Consider the following 25,639-nt stretch of genomic DNA (forward strand, 5'->3'; position numbering starts at 1 on the left):
AGGTAGTATAATTTGAAAAATGTCTTTAAAAAGGGTGTTCTGTACGATGGGAAGTGGAGATGAGCGTCGTTGCAAAATAATAAAATATTCACCTGAAGTCGGTCATTCTGACGTTGAATTAATAAGACGCGCTTTAATAAAAGCAATCGAAACTGACTTGGCTTTAAAAGCAATTTTTAAAAGTAAAATTCCTGTTGTACAAAAACACAACAAAATTATTAATGAAATGTGCCACGTGGAAACGGACGAAGAGGTGGAACACGATAGTGTCTTAAATATAGTTTTAATAAACATGGCATCTATCGATGGTACACCCGAAAAATTAGTTATGAATACCAGAGCAGAGCAGCAGGTAAGTTTTTCATTTATTACTTTTCTTAATCATCAAAAAAAAAATTATTAATCTATTAGTATAATATATAATAAATTAATCTTAATCTTATATCATTTTAAGGCAACTGATGAAAATAATGAACAACCCTCCAGTTCGAATGCACAGCAGAAATCATCCATGGATCCATCAACTTTGAAAGATTGCAGACAACATGTAAGTAAACATAGCTTTTAAATTGGAAATTTAACCTTAAAACTTGAATATAACTAGTCAAAAGTAGAATAAAACAGCTGTATTTTTTAATTTCGAATTATCTACTATTTACAAATTAATTGTTGGATAATTGTTTTGCAAAAAAGCTATTTCCAATTTGATAAATTATACTATTATTTTTAGCTGAATAGCTGTATTACTTAACTTATTATTATTATTATGTCAAATATTATTTGTATCATTTTAAGGTAACTGATGAAAATAATGGACAAGCCTCAAGTTCCAGTGCAGAGCAGAAACCTATTGTAAAACATCCATTAACTACAAAAGATTATTGTAGGAAACATGTTGGGTATCCTGCAAAACTACCAGTTTTAACGCCTGCTCTGCAAAAAATAAAAAATGAAGACCAAGTTTATCAGAATCAATTACTTTTTATTAATTTCTGGTCAACCCATTTGGAGACGAAGAATAATTTCGTGAGTATTAATGTTTATAAAATGAGTATTTAATTTATCTCTCTCTTATTAATTCTGATATTTTAACTTTTGTGAAATTGTTCCACTCATAGGATATTCTAAAGACTCAAATCGCTACTTCTATTCGCAATAGGCGATATCAAAAGAAGCAAGCCTTAATGAAATCTGCTGTACCCTCCAAAAAACATCCTTTAGTAATTTGCAGTACTACACATACACCTGGTTCAAGTGAAGTATCGAAACAGTAAGTTTTATGCAATTTGTTTATTACTTTCTGAGTTAAAATTATCTTTAGATTAGAAATTAAAATAATTTTGTTAATAGATCTGAAGGATTAAATTCCAAAAAAGATGTAGTGGAAGCTGAGGCAGCTTTGAAGAAATGCTCCTCATCAGATGAATCATTACATGTAAAACAATTACTTCGAGAAACTTATTCTGTTCGACGTCTTTGGATAGAAAAACACTGCAAAAATAAGTGTCTTATTTGATATCTTAAAATAAGATGTAAGATGGAAAAATGGTATCTTACATCTTAAAATAAGATGTTTTCTAAAGTATCTTACTGATTTTTAAGATGTTTTATACGTCTTAGATATTTCTTCTATCTTAAAAAAGTAAGATACTTCTGTAAGTTTTTTAAAGTATCTTAAATTAAGATGTTTCTGTCTCAATAAGATGTTTAGCAATAAGATACTTGTGAATTGAAAGATGCGAAAAAAATTTAAGTTACTAAAAACTAAGATGCATAAAATGTCTTACATATAAGCCCATAGTTAACCTCAAAACTTTTTGCCCCAAAAATACACAGAAAATGTGTACGAAGATACTTTTAACATCTTAAATTAAGATATTTTAAATGACTAAAAAGTGACTACCATAACATCTTAGAAATGACTACCAAAACATCTTAAATAAGATACTTCTTTTTGCAGTGTAGGCACTAAAAATGATACACAGACCCACAAAAAAAGAAAACTACCCTGCCCGAAAGTCCACAGTACCATACCCCTATGTATTTTGATGCGCTGAACACGAATCCGAAATCAGATTTGCTCCATCACGTCAGGATTTTTTTCTAACCTCAAAAAACATGTCAGATTTTATGTAATTTATGTAAAATACAAAATTTTTTAAAAATTGATTAGATTTGTCTCAAACTTGTTTCTCGGGGGTTTTTAAGATCGCTGATTACGAATCTGCAGTCAGTTTTTAAAAATTCAAAATGGCGGATCCAATATGGCGGACAAATTTAAAAAATTTGTTGGATTTTCACTTTACTTCGTATATAGGGGTTTTCGGGGTCGTTGATTACAAATTTGCAGTCAGATTTTAAAAATTCAATATGGCGGAAATGGTGGTGGAATTATCTTTGTAGGTTCAACTAGAGGTTTTTTTATAATATTTTTGGAACCTGGTGTAAAGAATGTTCTTTTAGGCCATTCTTTTTGTACGTAATGTTTTTTTCGATCTCTACTGTCCCACAAACATAAAGAGCAAGGTGTTGCAAGGTGTTTTCGTAAAACCTGCTTGTTGGCCCAACATGATACTTATAATTTTAAAATCTCCACAAATTTGCCAATTGTGTTCTTTATATTTAATTTTCTCCAAAACTAATTTGACAGTTTCATAATCTTCTTTAAGTTCAGTGGAATGGGCTACGGGAATTGAAGCAAAAACATTAGTGTTATGAATTAGCACTGCCTTTAGACTTCTTTTAGAAGAGTCAATGAATAACGTCTAGTCTTATGTTGATCTTCATATATGTTTGGTTTCAATTCATTTATTAGTCCTTCAATGTCAGAACAATATACTAATGAAAGCTCATCGTCTTTTGTAAAAAGACAAAATTGCTTTTCTCTGTCACGATAAAAGTACGCTGTGGTGCCTTTAGATAACAAATTTTCCTTTTTTTAAACTGAAGCTAGATATTCTGCTCCATCTTTGGGTAATTTCAAATCTCTGATGAGGTTACTAAGTTCTTCTTGCGTAAAGCCTTCTTTATACATGCGTAAATTATATTCTTTTTATTATTTTTATTATAGCCCTTTACATTGGTCATGCAAAAGTAGCAATCTCCTCGATTCAATGGTTTTTTCCACAATGTTGGTTTTTACAAATTCAGGTGTTTATTCTCTTTCATATCATTCCAACGAGTTAACATTGTGTAGCAGGAACTGCAGATTGTATGTGGAACCCATTTTTCATTCTGTTTGACTATCTCAAAATCAAAACAATCTTTGTAAATTTGTTTAATGTTTTCATTAATTAATTTGCGATTTTTCGGGATATCAAATTGTCCGCATACGTAACAAAATACATCTGCATTGCTGTCACATGTATGTTGTGAGGTTGAAACTCCAAAAAGAACTTTTGAAGCGTTTGATAACTCTCATACCTCCCCAGGCCTAAGTATGAGAGGCTTTCCGACTTTGACGAGGACATTGTCAACTCGTCGTCGGACACACTACGGTATCATCCTCACACCCTAACGTCCCCCTGCAAGGCAGCGCGCCTTTGCTAGCTTCGTTACTTCGATAGCCAGGAAGCAAATTATTCTACACATCCCCTTTCGGGGCAGTTGTCATCGCCTACTACATCTATCGAAGCAGCAGGATTATTATTGTGCCAAAGCACAACGGAAATACAATACTGTATTATGTCCTAGCAGACCTGCGTCCAAGAGAAAAGTATTCTGCAATTGTTGAATTGAACTTCATCCAGAAATTATGCCTAATTCTCTAGAAATGTCCTAGATGTCGTCTCGATAAACACATTTTAATTTAGGCATTTAGGTTACCAAAAATCTGCATTTCCTGCTGCATAAATGTTTACCAACAAACTTTTCGAAACTTTTAAATTCACTGACTCCCAAAATGCTTGCATATCAAGTCATATTGGACCAGTTGTTAGAAATTTTTAAAGTCTGATTTGAAATTTGTGATCAGTGATCCGAAAAACCATTGAGTACCCATTTTAAAGCAAAATAAATCAATTTTCAAGAAAATGACCGCTATATTGGATCCGCCATATTAAATTTTTAAAATCTGACTGCAAATTTGTAATCAACGACCCCGAAAAAACCCCTATATACCAAGTAAAGTGAAAATCCAACAAATTTTTTAAATTTGTCCGCCATATTGGATCCGCCATTTTGAATTTTTAAAAACTGACTGCAGATTCGTAATCAGCGATCTTAAAAACCCCCGAGAAACAAGTTTGAAACAAATCTAATCAATTTTTAAAAAAATTTGTATTTTACATAAATTACATAAAATCTGACATGTTTTTTGAGGTTAGAAAAAAATCCTGACGTGATGGAGCAAATCTGACTTCGGATTCGTGTTCAGCGCATCAAAATACATAGGGGTATGGTACTGTGGACTTTCGCGCAGGGTACTTTTCTTTTTTTGTGGGGCTGTGATATTATTTAATATTTAGAGAACTGCAAGGTTGTGAATTTTCGTAAAATTAAATATATTATTAAAGTCAACGAATTTTTAATATTTTAGAATTTTTTTTATTTTTATTTACTATTTTATTTACTTCTCTTTTGAAATGTCATTTGAAAAATAATATTTATCTTTCATTTAATTTATTAAACAGTTTCTTTTCAGTGCAGGAATAAATTTTAATTTACTGCTCTACTTATCTTAAAATTTTTAATTTATTTTAATTTTTTATATTATTATTAATATAAGTATATTTATAATTAGGAAAATTGTAAAAAAATGTACTTACGAAATAATTTAAAATGTTTCTCCATGGTACTTAATTGTAATAATTTACTATTATAAGATATGCAATAACTATGTAATAAATAATAAAATTTTTGTTTATTTTCAATATTAATCTTTTATTTATACAATTCGTTCACACAACATTTTTATCGCTCACAGATTGCGCCGTGAAAAAGGCAGTTCAAATTTTATCCATCTTAACAGTTAACTTTAACCTTTCAACAAAAAAATACTTTTTCCGAACAAAAGTCAAAGTGTTTCCAAATGTTAAAAGAAACCATAAATTGAAATATAACCTATGACCAGATGTCTAAAGAACTGCCTTTTAAGGGTACGGTCAAGACCTACAATAAATTAAAAATTATAAACAATTAAACTAAGCTATAAAAATTAATGTAAAATTATTATTAATTAAAATTAAAATAATAATATTAAGTAGTTATAAATTTAAAAATATTTATCATTGAAATTATTTAAAATTTTAATTTATGTGGAAAAATAAATAATAAGTTGCTTAATATTTGTTTAAGGCCATTTAAACTATTATTATTACACTTTTTGAACACATCTTTTTGCACGAACTGCGATATCATAATTGTTAAAATTAACCTATAAATTATTTTTTAAAAATAATTAAATACACAACACCAGTAGCAAGTAATGTTCCAGTAACATTGACAACATTGAGGCAATATTGGTAATGTTAAGTTAGTGTTCTCAATATTGCTGTAATATTACGTGCTACTGAGAAATATTGTATTTTCGAACAATTGTAACTAAAAATTAAGAAAATAATTTAATTTAACTAAATAAAACTATTTTACTTCAATAATTAATTAATTCCTGTAGAATTTAAGTTTTTAAATAGTTGTTTAACAAAAATTATTTAATTTAGAAATTTTGAAAAAATTTTTTTGAAAAAATGAACTTAATTAAATTTTTTTAGTTGAATTGACAAAACGACGCCTCCCGTTCATATAATGCTTATTGAAAAACAAATGCAAGATCATTCTTATTCAGTTTTTAGTGCAAGACAATTCTTATTCGATTTTCCGTGCAATAAAATGCTTATTCAAAATTGTGTGCAAAACAATTGCCACTGACAGAACAATAAATGTAACCCTAAATCATCTTTTTAATATTAAATTGCAATTAAATATCTGAGAATTTCAGTGCGTATCTATTGTTATTAGAAAATTTAATACTTGATTATCTCTTACGTATTAAGAAATATTGTTTAAGCAATTGTAATTAAAAATTATATTCAATTGAAAATTTTATAAAACTCATAGTGTAAGCTAATTTCAGATTGTACTTTTTAGCATAGAATTTTGAATAAGCATTTTATTGCACGGAAAATAGAATAAGAATTGTCTTGCACTAAAAACTGAATAAGAATGATCTTGCATTTGTTTTTCAATAAGCATTATATGAACAGGAGGCGTCGAAAAGTAATTTTTTTGAAAAACTGAAAATTTTATCAAATTTTATTAAATATTTTATTTTATAATTTACCTATTATGGAAATTTATTTTTTTTGTTTTCAAAAATTATTCCGGTAAAAGGATTTATTTTATTGAATATTTAGTAAAGATTTATTTAATTTAGTAAATTTTGTTGATGTGATTTTTGTGTCTATCTTTGATTTAGATTTTCAATATTGATTTTCTTTACTGAATTTTCATTATTATTATTATTCTTTTGGTAATGTAAATATTGTGCCATGTTTCAATTATGAATATTTTGTAATTTCCCAATTGTGTGATATTTTCCCCAATATTATGTTTTGACCATTCCCTAAATTTATTGATGAATATTTAGTGACATTTTCTTTATTCCCTCTTGGTATTTATTTTGACTATTCTAGATTTTGTGAATAATCTTGAAATTCCGTGACAAATATGAATATTTAAATTATTATTTTAATTAATTAATGTTAATTTTTGACTAATTTTATATGAATTTTATTATTTAAAGATATTTAATTAAATTATTATTTTGTATAAATTTTTGTGATTTAATTTTGATTTTGGATAATTAGTTTTTTAGTCTTTATGTTGCTAACGACCTCCCCTGTCTACCGTTCAGTTCATTTAGTAGCCGAACAACTTTAAAGTCGTATATTTTTCTTTATTTTTGTAATTAATTTTCTTTTGTAATTTGACTCAGTCTGGTGCCCAACAATAATTTTTTTTAATAATTTATTTTTAAATTAAAATATTTATTTATATATTTAAAATTAAAGTGAAAAAAAAATATTCTTTATATTTCTTTCCGGTCAATATACATTGATTTCAAAAATTCAAAATGGTGGATCAAAAAAAAGGTCGATATTTTTGAAATTAATCGGATTTATTTGAAAATTGCTTCTCGGGGAAGAATTTTATTGGTTAGATAATTGAATTTTAAAAAGAGACTCATTCTAATTTATTCATGTTTCTTAGTGCGAAGATTAATAATTGAAATTTTTATTAGTTAAGGGAATTTGAACCATTATGACGTCACATATTTAGAACAAATGCTTTGAACAAACTGTGAATTATAATTATGAATAGACACGATTATTTTAAAAAGTTGAAAAAATTCTTTATTTAATTCAATTATTGTCAAAATTTTTAATTAGAAGTATTGAAAAAACATTTTGAACAAAATTTAAAGAAACTCGTCAAAAGAATTTAATTATTCATAAAAACTGTAATTAAAATTTTTTAAGCCATTTGTAGATTTATTTATGTTTGAAATTAAATAAATTTAAATTTGATAAAAAAGAAAAACCGGGAAAAATTAGGACAAAGCTGGGATTTGAAGCGTCAATAGGAAGTTTAGGAAATAGTTAAACAAAACTTATTTTTAAATTGAATTCTTCAAAAATTTTAATAGCTGCGTAAAAGTTGATAAGTATTTAAATATTTATTTTCAAAAATTATTAATATATTTTTTTCTGTAAATATTAGTAAAAGTTTTTAATAATTTTACTCAAAAATTAAGTAATAAAATTGGAAGAATTGTTATTTTTGGAAATAGTTATAAATTCCACAAGGTTTTTCATTGAAATTATTAGAAATTTTATTTCATGTGGAAAAATAAATAATAATTATATTTTTAATATTTGTTTAAAGCCATTTAAACTATCTTAAAGTCGAATTTTTAAAACACATGCTTTGCACAAACTGTAAAGTCATAATTATTCAAATTCTTAACAGAAAATAATTTCCCTAACAAAAATAGTTGAATTTTGGAAAATTTTATTCAAAAGTTCTGAGAAAATTAGGTTTTTGAAAAAATGTAATTAAAAAATTTTTTAAATATGGTTGCATACCGGAAAATAAATTTAAAAATAATGAAACTATTGAAAACTTTGTCAAATTTAATTAAAATAAATTTTATATTATAAAAAATTTTATTTTTTTAGTTTAAAATTTTTTTTTTTTTAAATTTAAATACAATTGTATTTTTTAACAATTATTTTGTAACTAAAAATTAAGAAACTTATTTAATTTTACTAGATAAAACTATTTATTAAATAATAAATTAATTAAATAATTAAATTAAGGGGACAGTACCACCGACATTTTTAACTATAGGAAAAAAATAATCTAAATATTTCACAAAATTATTTTTAATGCAATTTTTTGTAAAGAATTCAATGCGGTCATAAAATAAAATCCTTTTTAATTTTTATTCTGTTCTTTATAGAAATGCTTTAACAGCTTTAAAATATTTGCTTTTATTGAATTTTAATTTATTTTCTTAACATATCTTTGAAACACTGTATAGTTAACTAGGTTCAACCTTTTCCAAAACATATAATGTAAATTCAAATAATAAATAAAATTTTCATTTATTCTCAATTTTATTATTTTATTTATACAAACATGTACCTCTCAAGAAGTATTAAAGTAACTAATATAAATTTTACAATACATATAAGATAAGATTGTTTTAAGATATTTCAAATTTAAAAATTCTTTAATTAGAAACAGAAAGTAAACAAGCAACTATTACTACGTAGTGAAATGAAATAAAGAAAGTAAAACTGAACGAAAACAATAAACACAACTTAGAGCTTTCATTATTCTTTTTGTTTTAAATATTAAAATAAACAAAAACGTTTCCATGCTCAGAGGGTAGAGTGTTTAATAATCTAGCGAATCGATTATCTTAAGGTAGATTTTCATTATGAATTTTCACCAAGGATAAAATGTTTCGTTTGAAATAATTCTTTGTTTTTTGTTGTCGTCATTCTCTGTCATATTAGAAGCATTATGAAATAATGATAAATAGTTTTCATTAGCAGTTTAATTTGCATAAAAAGTAGATAAATCGATTATTTTTAGAAAATCTTCGTCACTATATTGCCCTAATAATCGAAGAATATTATTGTCTTGCATTTTAAAGTTGATTTCGTATGTTTCTTCTGTTTTGGGATTATACAAATTGTAGTAGTTGTTGTTGTTGCTACTTTGATTTAAATTAGCGGTTTGACTATTCAAGTGATTTTTATCGATAAGAAGCGACAATTCAGTCGGTTGGTCGGGACAATTGGAATTACATTCAAAAGCACAAGACTGGAGATCAGTTAGCGTAAGCAGAGGACTAAGAATAACGGGAACTTTGTATTGAATATTTATGACAGTTCTAAATTCAGCAATTCTTCCAGATGAAGATATACATAAAGGTCCGAAATAATTCGAACCTCCTGGATAAAAATATCTAAAGATCTGTCCTGTTTGATTATGATTTAATGCTGCATGCTTGTCTAATAAAAGAATTGCAGATTTTATTGTTAAAAGAAGATTGTTTACTTTAGGGAAGCTCGAAAGTCTTGAATCCAGTGTTTGCTTAATTCCTGGAAGCATTTTACTGAATGAATCAGAGATTTGAAATGATAGTTCAAAACCAGGTTTTAATATTTGTCTGGAATTAATAGGGTGTCTTAAATTAAAATTAATATAAATAATAGAATTCCACATTAATTTTCTGTAAATCTTGTTAACATCAAATAATATCCTTTGATAATTAATTTCAGATTTGGAGATGTTTCTTAAACTTTGTTGTCCTGTTTCCGTATATTTACTTTTCCACACAGTAGATAGGATGTTATCCGCAACTTCAGGAATTGGAAAAAGATTTTTAAAAACTGGTTTACAAATAAGTGTAGTTTCTGTATAATTATCGGACTTTATACCTTCAAGACATGTATAAAGTGGTGGAAACGATTGTGCCTTTTCTAGTGTTTCTGCCTTAGAAATAGCATTTTCAGAAAATAATAAATTCTTTGCTTGAATAGTACCTAAAACTTTAGCAATATCTTTTATGAATATTGTATAATTATGAGATTGTTGAAGGTCTTTATAATAATTTGGGTATTTCTCTCCTGAATAAATATCAATCAATTCTTCAGACATGAAAATCTGTTCTTTGCTTATATCTGAAAGTAAAGTCAAAGTATTACCATCCTGTCGTAAACCATACACATCTAGTTTCTTATTTTTAATTACTGAAAATGTAATAAAGATTGCGCCGTATTTTCCACCTGTTACAGGAATACATTTTCTACAATCTACTGATTGATAGAAAATATGTAATAATTTCATTGTGGCATTTACTTTAATCGATTCTGATATGTTTCCATCTACTAATAGCTGTTCTAAGGAATTTAATTCTAATTCAATAAGAACGTCTAAAGTTTCGTTTGAAAACTTATTACGAAACTCATCTACATGAGTTTTACTAAAGTTTAAAAAAAGTCCATTCAATTTGTAAAACAGACTTTTATGAAGTTTTTTGAGAAAAATTCCTTTACTGCCAGCGCTTAGGAATTTTGTAAATGCAGACATTATTGTTCGCAATAATTTGTCATTCACGTCGAATGTTACCTCTGCGTTAAATTTTCCTTTTTGCTTATAAGCGTAAAAAAATAAAGCTGGTGTTGAAAATAATTCAAGAGTTAATTGAAATGTATTATCATTCTTAATCTGTAATTGAATTAATTGAGCTAATAGAATATAATTCTCAAAAAGCAAATTTTTTGTATCACCTTGAATGGATCGAATAATTTTTAAACCAATCATTGCGTAAATGTAATTAATATCCATTATTTCCATATTATGTTCCGGTTCTGGAAACATTGACCAAACATGTTCATTGAACACTTTTTTAATTGTCAAATTTGTGAGTTGATAATTAACGTGTGATGAGGAACAATAATCATAAGTGGTGTAATTTTGCGATAATTGATAAAATACGTTTTCTTTAAATGCCGAATAGGTAATGTTATCTGCTTGATTAATTATGGAAGCCAAAAAACCGTGAATGTTTCCGTAGTGTGAGAACAAAGCACTACTAATGATGTACTGGTATGTTTCATCAACATATATCATGTCAAGTGTTTCATTTTCGCCGCCGCCATAAAGATCACTTCCGTTTAACACTTTTTGAATGAGTTGGAGTTTCGTTTCAGATTTACTTTTCGATTTGTGAATGTAGTCGAAAAGAGCATTCAATACAGGAACAGAATAGTTTTGATATTCCGGGGTAATTAAGTCCAGATTGTAAAAGATTTTACCAAAACTCGTAATGTAGTGGCATACAGAAAGAAACTGAAAATTTGTCATCTGATTAGTCGAATAAGGTAAGCAATCCATTGTGACACAATTTTATTAAGATTTTACTTTCCTCAGAATTTTATCTCCTAGTATGTTGTTTTTAAACTTGTTATTCTTAGAAATTGTCCAACTGAAAATATTTAATTACTTGTTAAATTATACTCTTGTTTTTATCTACGGACAATGTGGACTATATAAAAAAATTTGTAAGAATTGTAGAACTAATGTGAAAGGAGCGAATGATCGGATACACTTAGTTGTAAGGGAACTTTATAATGTTTTATTTTATCAAATTTTTTATATAATATGTTGTCATGTCTTGTGGTCATAGGTATATATATATATATATATTGGTCATAGGTTTTTTATTTGTTTTTATTCACTTTCTAATGGCGTAAACAAGATTTAAAAAATTTTCGTTGACCTTGAAAAATTAAATTAGAAAATAAAATTTCATTTTTTTATCAAATTGACATTTGACTTTTAACTAGTCAAAAAGTGGGACAAGATCTTTTAACTAGTCAAATTAAGCATTTAATTCTGCAGTGCACCGGACCACAGTGGAATTTTTTTACAATTTACTATTAAAAAATGTCTACAGCTTACAATTTTTAACTGATTTGAGTGTTCTTTGTTTTAAATTAAAGGGGAATAAATTCTTAAGACATCCCTCGAGGCCGATTTTTGGTATTTTAATTGTTTATAATTTTTTTAAATCAAAGTTAACAAATTAATACACTGTTTTAAAAAAGGACGTTTATTTTCTTATTCCGTTGCTGCACATGATCTAAATCAATTCAAATTTATCGAATATGACCACCAGATAATTAATAAAGCATAAAATAATGTATTTCAATTGTTAGAAACAATATACAGCCCAACAACGCGCATGGGCGCTGGACTGCAGAACTAAATGTTTATTTTGACCAGTTAAAAGTTCTTGTCTCACGTTTTGACCTGAACATTTTTTTAGGAAAAAATCTCACCTTTATGAAAAAAATTTAAAAAAAATAGGAAATGTCCATTTGATTAAAAAATGAAATTTTATTTGTTATTTTAAATTGTTATTCAAAACAACAATTTTGAATAAAACTAAATCTGGAACATGAAAAAATTTGATACTCCAGTATGTGAATTGAAATGGTAACTAATTTTTATTCCAATAGTTTTTAGACGGGACAACATAACCTGGCACTAGATAGGCATATTGAAAACCTGCTACTTTATATAAAACTAACTCCGGAACATAATTTGAAATAACCCAATTCTCGAAGAACTATCACAAAATTATTTAATTATTAATTTTACTTTAATGTTTCAAAATTAATTTTAATTTAATATTAATTTTCATAATTATATGAATAATTATATGAACAAAAGGTTTCAATTTGAAATTCTTATAAAATTTTAATTTTGAATAAATTTAATTAGAAATTGTACAGAACTTAAATTTTTGAAAAAATTGCAATAATCTAAAATCTTTTGAAGTAACCTAAATTTTAATATGTATTTAATTATTTATTAACAATAATGCATTTATAAAAGAATGTTAATTAAAAACTCTAACTATTAGTGCCCTGTTATGTTGTCCCGTCTAAAAGCTATTGGAATAAGAATTAGTTACCATTTCAATTCCATACTGGAGTATTAAAATTTTTCATGTTCCGGAGTTAGTTTTATTCAAAATAACAGTCTTTGAATTTGCCAATTTAGCGCCCTGTTATGTTGTCCCTCTCATAGTTTCCATAGTGTGAGAACAAAGCACTACTAATGATGTACTGGTATGTTTCATCAACACATTTCATGTTAAGTGTTTCATTTTCGCCGCCACCGTAGAGATCACTTACGTTTAATACTTTTCAAATAAGTTGGAGTTTTGTCTCAGATGCATTCTCCAAATTTCGAATGTATTCAAAAAGTGTATTCAATACAGGAACAGAATAGTTTTGATTTTTCGGTGTAATTAAATCCAGATTGTAAATTTTTTTATCAAAACTGGAAATGTAGTGACAAACAGAGAGAAACTGGAAATTCATCATGTGATGAGTATTCCACTTGAATATAGAATATTTTTATACTTTGGTACCCTTTGGGCACTGGGACATAATGAGAGAGGGAAATCATCTAAAGTGAAAATTATTAATTTTGATTCTATATATAAGATTAAAATATGTATCCAGTTTAGAGGAATTTGCATCAAACAAGATTACATTTTTAAGGTGTACGAAATAAGATTTTTTAAATATTGATGGCTGAGAATGAATGACTTGTAAAGTTTTTGATATGCCGGGCTAAGTTTTGTAATATACTTCGAAGTCTCGTCTATTATATTAATACCTTATTGTGTTTTAATAAATACATTTTTTACACGGTAAACTACGTTTGCTACAATAAGTGAAAATATATTAATAATAAATTGTTAAATTTTACTTTGTTGGTGTTTACTGATACAATAAACTTTAGTTATTAGTCTTCAATATATTTATTATAGAAATATGTATCAATTTACATAACTCGAGTTATCACACGTGTACACTCACAGACGCTTACAATAGAACTAACTCTCTGTTACTCCCCACCATGGGAGAGTTTAGTCTAAACTAAATTTTCCAAAATAAATAAAAAAATAGGCTTAAAATAAATATGTAGAGTAGAACGGGGTAAAATAGCCACATTTTTACATTTTAATTTATAAAATCTGAATTTAAAATTTTTTTCTCAAATTTCCAATTGGCATTGAAAGTTTAGTTATTAAGCTTGAATATTCTTGACGGAAATATTTTTTATCCCATGAAAGGACTAAGGTATAAGAGTTTTACGAAACCTCTGCAAATGGCTTTTTGTACCACCTGGTGGGGGGGAGAAAGCCACCTCGCGATTTTATCACAAAATATGTTATTAATTTTGGTATTTTTATAGTTTTCCTTTATTTACATGACAAGATATTTAATTAGCAGAAATTAATAATGCAAATGTTACAAATTAAGTATCATTAATTACACATTGTAATAAAATGAAAAAAGTAAAACTGAACGGTAACATTAGAAATAAAGATGAGTACTCAAAAGAGTAACATAAAAATAAAATTAATTAGAAATTACGGTAGTATTCTTCTATTGACATTTATCTTTTGCCATTGGCTTTGGTATAATAGCTTAATCATTACAGTTTTCCTGCCAGAATGATAGATATACGGTACACTAAATTTGACTTCTGGTAATACAATGTAGTGATTCTTAAAACTACTGTGAAATGCAGAAGGAATTAATAATTCCATAATCGAATTTCATTTTTATGTTAAAAGTTACTCTTACGTCTTTCTGAGTAGAAACTTTCATTATGGTAATATCATTAAAATGAAAATTCGTTGTATTCATCCATTTATATTTTAATAAATCTGTTCGATCTTTTAATGGTAGAGTTAACCACAATGCTTTTGATGATGAAGGGGATTTTTTTTTTATCTTGATAACAGTACATGGAATATACAAATTTTCGTAAAAATGACAACTCTCTATTATCGTCTTTGAAGCCTGATATTCCAGTTCTTATGAATTTGTGAATTATAGCCAATGTCCTGTTGATGTCTTTTTGAAAAATAAAAATTTGCTTCCTGTCGTCTTCTTCAAGAAAGTTAATATTTCCAGCAGTTTGATGTTTATAATACATCGATAATTCCCTTTATTTTTGTTAAATTTCGTTCATTGTCCAAAGAAATTACTTGACAAATATTATTTTTCATTTCGAATTCTATTTGCAACATGTCTCCTACCGTGGAAGGTAGGAGACACTATCCGTGGTTGCTGTTCCTCTATCGGACGCGTCCCAGGTAGCGGATAGGGTTGCTTGCTAGAAATAGGTGGTAACGAGGAAATCAAATACTCGTCGCGGTCCAAAACCAGCAAAAAGAAAATATCAAGTGTGAGCGATTGTAAAAACAAGGAAGAGTACCTACGGGGTAATGCTTCGGTTAAATCCTGCACTGGTTGTGAATACCACAGATCATCGCGGACAAGGTGGAGAGACGAGGGAGTACGAGCATTGTAACAAGTCAAGCCAGTTGCATTCCTGTCTTTATAATTGTTTCTGCGATTAACATTGCTAGCTGTAATGAAGATCGAGATGATTGCATTAAGCTATAGCTTAATAATTAATAATTTTCCTCCCGTATACGGGAGGAAGAGACAGCGAGCATTCTAAAAATGAAAGAGGAGGTCAGCAAAATGCTGAAGTCGTGTGAAGACCAGAAGAATGTCAATATGACAATCAAGCATAGACTCAGAAGCTTAACATCGCTCATACGTTGTCTTGGACAGTCAGAAGAGAAATAGAGGATGAAGGAGGAGGGACCTCCTAAAAGGATTGAAGGCAAGGGGACCAAAAGAAAGTTCGTGAAGAGGCTGACCTGGAGGCCAGTCAGACAAGGGTTCTGGGAGCTTTACTCACTAAAAAGGGAGACCTCCTCATTAAAAATGGAGGGACTTCAAATAAGGCGTCTTTCAACGAGGAGGTGATAAAGGTAATTGCGAGTGTAATTGGAGCTTAAGGTAAGGTGCAGATTTCGGACCGGAAAAACCCGCTGGATATCCTCGACATGGGGTCCTTACAAAAAAGGAAGACGTTTAGGATGCGCTGGAAAAAATTTCTATGGTACTAGCAGGAAGGTGACGGCCCTTGAACCACATAAGGACAGAAAAATTGAGAAAATTAGTGAGAGCTGGGAAACTGTGCGTGGGTAGGGGTCAGTGTAAGTGTTAAAATGGTGCAAGCGATAGGAATGAGCGAGAATGGTGTACCAAAGTTATAATTGGTGGAGTTGGGTAGTGAAGAGAAGAAATTTTTTAATATTACAATTTTTGCATTTATTAAAAAAATATATTTCAGTTACAGTTTTTTATTATCAGTCGCTATAAAAATTTATATCTCTCTCTCTGTTTTTTACCAACAATTTTTTAAGAATTGCACATTATGCAGAAATTATTTTACTTTAAAATATTTGCTTTTTACGCCATATTTTTATACGTTAAGCCTGTAGTGACAAATAGTTTTCAAAATTTTGGACAATATTTACCAGTTAAATATTAAAATTTAAATAGAATTTCTTAATTCAATGAATAGTGATAAGGACATAACGTGGTTTTTTTTAGTATAAAATTTTTTTCCCCAATAATTCATTTCCAACGATAATAAATAAAAAAATCGTAATCTCACATTTATTTCTAATCCGAATTACTAAAAATTATTTAAGTATAAAGTTAAATAAAACCAAAATATCGTTACCATATGTTATGCAACTGGGAGAATAACATATTTTCCAATATTTATAAAAATTTAGTTTATTCATAGAATATTTGGTTTTAATAAATAAATTACAAAGCGCTTACTATAAATTTATCGAAATAAGTAGAAAAAAGAATTAAAATAAATAGTTATATTTTACCTTGTTGGTTGTCTCTGACAGAGCTAATTTTACAGAGCGTCGAACAACTATTGAATTAAGTTAAGGAACAAAGCAAATATTCGCTATTGAATTTTTGAATATTACAATTGTTGCATTTATCAAAAGGAATATTTCAGCGATAGTTTTTTTATTGTCAGTCGCTGTAAAAATTTATGTCTCTCTCTCTGTTTTTTATCAACAATTTTTCAAGAATTTCATATTTTGCAGAAATTATTTTACTGCTTTAAAATATTCGCTATTATTAAAATTTCGGCGTCAATTTTTTTTATATTATTTGCCTACTATTTTTTTAAACCGTAACGTTACAGCATACATAATTTAATATAGTTTAAATAACTTTTGTTTATAATATATTTTCTATTAAAATTCTTGTCCGCAGGATGTACATTATATGGTCAAGTTAGAGAATGACTCATGGGATTCGCGATGTAACCATCAGTTTTAAATAATTTTCAATATTACATTTTTTTTATATAGTTAAATGTAATTCATGAAAATAATTATCTATAAAAGTTTTATTTTTAATATTCCGATCTAAACGATAAAAAAATTAATAATTACTTTCAATTAGTTACGTTTTTTTAAATCATTGTAATAAAATTTAGTGTCTTTAGAAAGTAGACTATGTAACATATTTACTGTGTTGACGATTCTTTCCTCTGTCAATAACATATCATCTTGAAGTGTAACGACAAAAACATTACGTCCACTAATTATCTCCTTTCTTCTATTCATTATCCTAAGTGCAGTATCTGCTAGTACAAAGAATTGTCCATTTGGATCATCAAAAATTGAACTAAGATCAACAAAACAAGCTCGATTTGTTACTTCTAATTCATACAAAACTAAAGTGTCAGATGCTTTTGTTTCTCCTGCATTTTTCAATACATATTCACGATTGTTTTGAAATGCTTGCACATGTGTGAACATTAAGTCACTACCAGTTTTTAATGTTATCAATTCATCGAATTCATCAACAGCAAGATTAATCGAATAGTAAATTTTAACTGGATTTAATTTCTCTGCATACGCTGATTGTCTTAGCGCGAGTCTTAACATTGTTGCAGTTATACGTCTATATGCATTAACATCAAGTAAAAAATTTTGAAATGACAACGAAAAGATAATGTAGAAATCCTCAAATCGAACAAGATTTTTAATTGTAGGTGAATTATGATAAATTTCAAATACGGGGTCCACTTTCTGACTGTAAATACCTCCATATATTTTGTTAATAGTACGTTTCGCAGATTTTAAATTATCAACCTGTTGCAATTTTTTCTGATATAGAACATCATCGATGAATTTGTGATTCTTTATTTTCCATTTATTATATTTTTCCGGTAATGTTGTACCGGCGTAAATATCTCTCGCTAATGAATCATAACTAGGAACTGTATTGTCTTCGACTAATTTTAGAATGTATTGTTTCAAAAAAGTTTCCGATTCGGAGAATTTTTTTAAGGGTGTATTTGTCGATATGAAGAGGGCAGCTTTTTCAACACTCTCTCCCCTGGGGGTTTCTACTATTTGTCTATTGTCAAGTAACATATTATCCCTCTCTCTAATTTTAATCCATTGTTCCTTTTTCAATGACCAGTGTTTTAATTCTACAATTAAAATTTCTTTTCCATTTACAAATTTTGTGTCAGTTACAAAGAAGTCGACTTCTGGAAATACGAGATATTGATTCATGAAATCTTTATTAACTGCAGCTAGGTTGATAAATCCGTATTGAGAATTGACTTTTATGTGATAACGAACTTCTGTTTTTAAAGAAAATTTTATTTTCTTCTTGAGAATTATTTCACTTGGAGGAATATCGGTTACGAGGGTAATATCATTAAAATAGAATTGCTTTTCTTTGAGGTTTTTCAATAGGTTTACAATTGATGGTCGCGTTTGTTCCTGGATTATCCAAAGGTCTCTTGTTTGTTCGACTTTCTGCATTGTTTGATAAGAATCGATGGAATTTACCATTCGTCGAAACTGTAGTAATTCTTTGTCTTCCTTTAAAGCTGATAATCCGTTTTTTTTGAATTTTTTCAATAAGGCAAACGTTTGTTGTGTATCTAGTCCATGAAGGGGGATATGGGAATTTTCGGGTGTTTTAGATGTCTTGGGAGTGTTATCAGTTGGTAAATCTTCTGAAGAAGGCTCCAAATTCGAAGACGGATTATCTCCTTCTGTAGGTGGGTTGAAATTATCGTTCAGGTTTTCCTTTGCTTGTGGATGCCACTCCATTGTATTATGATATACGTGATAATTACGTACGACAGTGATATCTTTTCCTTCCGCTGCTGCTTGATGAATGTAAATTCCAACTCTTCGGAGAATATCATCTCTACCAATTTCGAGTTTTTCTTTAGAAACTTTACCAGTTTTGGGATTGTATTCTTGATAGTGGACTGAACTACCGGATGATTTTAATGGAACAACGGGAACTTGAAAAGTGTTTCCTTCGATTGTTCTCATTTCGGCAACTTTTCCAAACGATGTTAAGCACTTAGGTCCAAAATAATTCGAACCCCCGGGGTAAAGATATCTGACCATGTTATAATTATTCTGATCAATAACCTTTGGCACAAGTGCTGTTTCATCAGGCAATAAATTTGGATTTCTAAGGACATTCATTGTCGACTCAACTGGCAGCAGAAGATTCTTCGAAATTGTCGTTAATCTTGACGACAAACTCTGGAACATTCTTCGTAGAACTTGACTCGAGAATCTACCGATTTGAAATGATAGTTCAAAACCAGGATCCAGTGTTCTTAGGGAGGCGACAGTGAAGTCCCTCAGAAGTTGTCTGGTTAGAATTTCCTCCGTTAGACTTCGAGAAACTGCTCTATAAATTTGACCCATTCCCCTGATCGACAATTTTGGCAGACTCCAAAAGGCTTGATTTCCTATTTCAACTAAAAATGTACTCCATAATTTAGTAGAGTACTTTGCAGCAACTCCAGCCACTGGAAGAAGTGTCAAGATATCAAGACTACAGCTCAATACAGCACCTGCCTCATTTCCGGATTTTATACTTTCAATACAGGTATAAAATGGCACTAATGATTTCATGAAATCTATTACTTTCTCCCCAGTGGTTGGATCTAGGTAATAATTCTTCAGACCCTGTACAAATTGTTCGGTCTTAATATCCGCAATCCTTTGAATAAAAACTCTGTAATCTTCACCACGTTTTTTAAGAAATCGGGAGAAAATTGTAACTTCCATTCTTAAGAATGACACATTAGCGACTGCTCTGGAAAATTCCGGTTCGTCTACACTACTTGAAAGTAAAGTCAAAGTATTGTTCTCCTGTCTAATGGCATAAAAATCCGTTTCTTCGTTTTCGGTTATTGCGAACAATAAATATATATCACTGTTCATCTTTCTTGGCAATGGTGCACAGTACATACAATGCATTTCATAATTTGGAACACTTGCAAATTTCACACTTGCATTCGAATTCATTTTTTCGATCAATTTTCCGTTAACGAGGACCCTCTCCAACGAATTTTGTTCAATCTCATTAAATAACTTAGTTAAATACTCAAACTGAGAATTATATAACTTTTCCAAATTGGGAAATGACTTAAATTGACATCTATCGGGGAGAACATATGTCAACATAAATTGCGAAGTTTTATACACATTTACAAAAAATGACGGAATTTCTTCATAACTTGAATAATTACAAACTGTCTTTAGTATCTTACTGGCAATATGTGTTCGATTTTCCAGACTTTTTAGTTCCATTTCTAATTTATAATGGAGACTTTTCTCATAATCACTTCTAATAGTTGTTTGTAGAGAAAAATTGAGAAAGTGGAAAAATGTTTCGAATGCCTCTTGCCAAAATTTGTTACTATTTATCAGGACTGATATATCCTTTTTGGAAAAATTCTCCCTTTCTTTAGAAGCATAATAAAATAAAGCCGGCGTTGCGAATAATTCCATAGCCAGTTGATATGATTCGTCATCGATTGTCTGAATTTCAATACCTTGGGATAAAAGAATATAACTGTCGAAAGATAAATTCCCACTGTCCGCCTGAACAGAACGGGCGATTTTTAAACCAATCATTGCGTAAATATAATTAATGTCCATTATTTCCATATTATTTTTTTCTGGTTCGGGAAACATTGACCAAATATATTCATTGAAAACTTTATTAATTGTCAAATTGGTGAGAGCAAAACTTTCATATCTTGAGGAACAATAATCACGACTGATGTAAGTTTTCGAAAGTTCTTGAAATACCTTTTCCTTGAGTGCCAAGTAGGTTATGTTGTCAGATCGATTTATTATTTGAGCTAAATAGCCGTAAATGTTGCCATAGTGAGAAAAAAGAGCACTACTAATGATGTACTGATATGTTTCGTTCAAGTATTTCATGTCAAGTGTTTCATTTTCTCCCCCACCGTACAGATCACTTCCTTTTAATACTTTTCGTAAAAGTTGAAGTTTCGTTTCGGTTTCATTTTCCGAATTGTGAATGTAGTCAAAAAATGTGTTCAAAACACACGAAGAATGATTTCGACGATCCAGGGGAATTAGATTATGATTGTAAAAAAATAGACCAAAACTTGTGATGTAGTGACAAACAGAAAGAAACTGAAAGTTTGTCGTATATTGATTATAGGTTATGTTGTTCATCTTTTATATTTTTAATATCCAATCTTTAATTTACTAGCTTAAGTATATATAACAATTTTTCGGAATATTTACATTTGCTTATAATCAGTTTTTCAAAATTAGTCTCAAATTCTCTAATTTTTTAATTCTATAATTACTAAGATATATTTATTTCTTGACAGCAATTTTTCAAAATTTGTCTTGTTACACTACCAAAAAATGAAACTTACTACTAACTGTTTGACTATTGTTGAGATTTTTCTTATATCAAGCTAATAATAGTGATTAAAATAAATTATTTTTCAAATAAACCAATTCAAGTGAATTATTCATCAAAAATTATAATTAAAATTAATTATTTTTCGAATAAAGTGATAAAAATACTTTTCGAATATAGTGTGTAAAATAAATTATATTTCAAATTAATATAATACAGATAAATTACTTTTTAAATAAAGTTAGGAAAATAAATTAAAGAAAATAAATTAAATTATTGAATTATATTTTTTCGTGTATACAATTGTAGACGATTTTGTTTGTATTCGCTGTTGACAAATGGAAATATTATTATAATTATCTATTCGTTTTCTTTAGTTGTCGTTAAACTTTAGATAAGAAAAAATGAAATATATCGCATTTATAAATTTCGAAGAAGAATTTATCGTACATCTGTGGTAATATTTGTAAAACAATTTTAATAATCCCTCCTAACCAATAACTACTTTTTTATATACCAGAGTAATTTATGGTTCTAATAGCGAAATATTGATTTTGATATTATAATTATTAATTATAAATGTATTAAAATATTACTTGTATCAAGAAATAAAAGCGTTATTATAATTACAATTTTATCTCTATGAAGGACTATTATTATTATTATTATTATTATTATTTAAAGTTTAATTTAATTAAAAATGAATTTAATATATAATTTAATTTTCAATTACTAATTCAATTTAAAAAAAATATAATTTACAATTTGTTTATAAATTACTGATTTTATTAAATTATAATAATAATTATTATTGTCAAAATTTCCTAACCTAAAGATGTCATTTTTCGAAATTAATAGTGAATTATATTTTTTGAAATATTGGTAAATGAATTAAAATTCTTGGTATATATGATAGTTCAAAATCAGAATCCAATGCAGTGTAATAATTAAAAATCAGAAACAAAAGGAGAATTAAATTAAAAATCAAACTGAAAATAATATTTTTAATTGTTTTAGACAAAATTGTATATTTTGATAATTTTAGTTACATAGAATTATAAACATTTCTTTTTTGGTTAGAAACCTTTGTTTATCATAAACATATTTTTTATTAGAACTATAAACTTTTTTTTTATTAGAATTACAAACATTGCTATTTTTTAACAAAAACAATTAACATTTTTTTTAAGCATAAATAACACAGCCACACAAAAAAAAAGTGTCTTGATTCAATTTTGATAAATCAAAAGTGACTGTTTAAACGATTTTAGGGTATTTTTTGAGGTTAGGGCGAAACCAGGACCCATTGGCCAAATTCTGAGGGCGGATTCGGATTCAGCGCATCGAAATACATCGGAATACATATGTCTCGACCCCAGATCAAGACACTCTATTTTTTGTGTGGCTGTGTAATTTATTAATCTACTCATAGAAATAATTTCCAATTAACATACATAAAATTGTGTTCCAGAATTTCGTAATTCTTTCAATTTTTCCATAACATGCTTTTGTTGGCTAAATATATTTGTTTTTTCATCGTTATACTTAAGTTTTACTATTAGTTCAGGTTCTGTTGTTTTATATAAACCGTAGACACGTCTATTCCAAATTAAATCATTTATCGTAAATTTCATTCCCGGAATTAAAACAATCTTATCGTCTTGTTCATAGAAACTAAAATTTCGAAGATCAATTTTTAAAATTGATTTTTGAACATTTATTTCATAAATAGCTGTCCAATCGTCTCTGTGATACATTTTTTTTCCTTCCACAAAATATTCTGCCATTGAACGATTTAATGACGTCGATGTAAAATTATTTAGAGAAAATTCCTTTTCCAAATCAACATCATTGAAAGTTTGATAATAATTCGGTGGTTGACTCTCGCCGTAAAATAAGGTGAAATTCCATTTTTTATCACTCTCGTTTGATTGCATTATTGCCAATTTGTAAAGAGCATTTTTAATTCGTCTTGATGCGTGAGTTTCTTTCTTCAATTCGTAATGTCCAACTTGAGTGTAATAGTAGAGAGCGAAGTAATCCTCGTACCTTAGTTTAGAAGTAACATTACCATTTTTGTAGCGTTCGTACGTAATTGAAAGTGCACTTTCAAAATATTCCCTGTATATTTTAAAACCATGAGATGATCTGTACAGATTTCGCATTTTTTCCTTCAAATCCGGACAAATTGTGTAGGAATTTTCTTGGTTCTTAAGATTGTAGAAGAGGTCCGGTTCTGGCATTCCGGAATTTTTCAGTACTTCAATTTCCCTTTGCTTTAACTCCTCAATTGATTGGATTTGAATTTCAGTGTTTTTGGAAATAACAGCATTAGAATTGTGGAGACCAACAATATGGATAAGTAGAAAGATTAGAAAGTTTTCGACTTCCATTTTTGAAGAACAGAAAGTTTAGAAAATGCTGTTCAAAAATTAATTTTTAGTTCACTGGAAGATTCTGTCTAAACTCTTTTCTTATAAAAGGGAAATATTATTTACCTAATTTGGTAAAATAAAAAGTTTCTTATTAAACAGAAAACGACGTGACTATGTAAATATCAACTTCTAAGAAAGAATTTGACGTAGGGGACAAAAGCCAACTGAACAAACTCAAAGGTCTGTTTAAAAGAGTAAAGAAATAATCGAGGTCTAAGGAAGACCTTGAACGTGGTAAAATTTGCTGCCAGTGGAGTATAATTCATTTAATTTGTTTACAATGTCAACAAGTCTATTTTCAACTGGCAATTTATCAAAATGAAGTGTTAATACAAATACATCCCGTCCCTGAATTGTCTCCTTATTTCTCCTTCTTATGGTCATTGTCATTTCATGAGGAACATAATACTCAATATTTGGGTTATTCAAAATATACGTAAGATCAGCAATTCCGGCTCTATTCGCCATTTCCAATTCATAAAGTACCAATACCTCGGATGGTCTTGTACCACGACAATTTTTCACCACAATATCGCGATCCGAATAGAATGCCTGAATTTTAGAGAAATTAATATCACCTCCCGTTTTATGTCTAATAATTCTGCTAAAAACCGATTTAGGAAGATTAAGAGCGTAATAGATCGTAATTGGCGTATTAACCCAAGCGGCTCTTGATTGTCTCAAAGCGAGTCTGCAAATTGCTGCAACAACTCGTCTTTGTGCATGAACGTCAGTTGTTAAAGTTTTGTAGAAATAGGAATACATTACATAGAAATCCTCAAATCGCATACTGTATCTAATAGGCTTTGTATTATGATAAATCTCAAAGACAAATTCAATTACCTGATTGTAAATTCCACTGTAGACGAAATTAATCGTTTCCTTCGCGTCCTTAAGAGTAGCTACCTGATGCAATGAACTTTGAAAGAGAACATCATCGATAAACATGTGATTTTTTATTCTCCACTCATTGTATTTTTCCGGAATTGTAGCACCAGAGTAAATTTCCTTCGCTAGAGTGTCATATGTAGGAACTGGAGATTCTCCATCAATTCTTAGTAGAAAACCTCTTAGAAATTGTTCCGAAGCTGTAAATCTATGTAGAGGGGTGTTTGATGCTACGGTTAATGCAGCTTCTTCGATTAAATTACTTCTTCTCGATTGAGTAATTCTGTCCTCTAGGTGTGCATCAACTCGTTCTCTAATTTTCACCCATTCTTCCTTTCCAATTCCCTTTTGCTCCAACTTTATCAGTAGGATTTCCTTTCCATTAATGTACTCCGTATCTGCTACCTTGAATTCCACTTGTGGGTAGACAATATACTGACTTTTGAAATTATCCCCAATTGTCGAAATATCAACAAGTCCGTATTGAGATTTAAAGTGTAGTTGATAACGAACTTCGGTCTTTAGGGAATATTTAGAAATTTTTTGAGGTACTATGTCACTGGGATTGGTGTCTGACAAGAGGGTTAGATCATTAAAATAGAAGTCCTTTCCTTTTCTATTTTTCAATGAGTC

At 28.7% G+C, this 25,639-nt stretch overlaps 2 protein-coding genes across 2 annotated transcripts in view; one reads left to right on the forward strand and one right to left on the reverse strand.

The window, feature by feature from the left end:
- LOC122506620 overlaps positions 1-21,527 on the reverse strand; it is a 46,095-nt gene extending 24,568 nt beyond the window's left edge. The window contains exon 1 of the mRNA XM_043618919.1: positions 16,814-21,527. Within this exon, the coding sequence (XP_043474854.1) occupies positions 17,402-21,487 (4,086 nt within the window). The 5' untranslated portion in view covers positions 21,488-21,527 and the 3' untranslated portion in view covers positions 16,814-17,401. The remainder of the gene's footprint in view (positions 1-16,813) is intronic.
- On the forward strand, positions 47-1,516 carry LOC122506732. The gene is made up of 5 exons (XM_043619051.1): positions 47-352; positions 455-547; positions 739-1,026; positions 1,119-1,270; positions 1,351-1,516. The coding sequence occupies exons 1-5, from the start codon at positions 47-49 to the stop codon at positions 1,514-1,516; spliced, it is 1,005 nt and encodes a 334-aa protein (XP_043474986.1).
- Positions 21,528-25,639: the final 4,112 nt, after the last annotated feature.

The sequence above is a fragment of the Leptopilina heterotoma genome, unplaced genomic scaffold (genome assembly GCF_015476425.1).
Source record: "Leptopilina heterotoma isolate Lh14 unplaced genomic scaffold, ASM1547642v1 Lhet_43, whole genome shotgun sequence".
Classification (NCBI taxonomy): domain Eukaryota; kingdom Metazoa; phylum Arthropoda; class Insecta; order Hymenoptera; family Figitidae; genus Leptopilina; species Leptopilina heterotoma.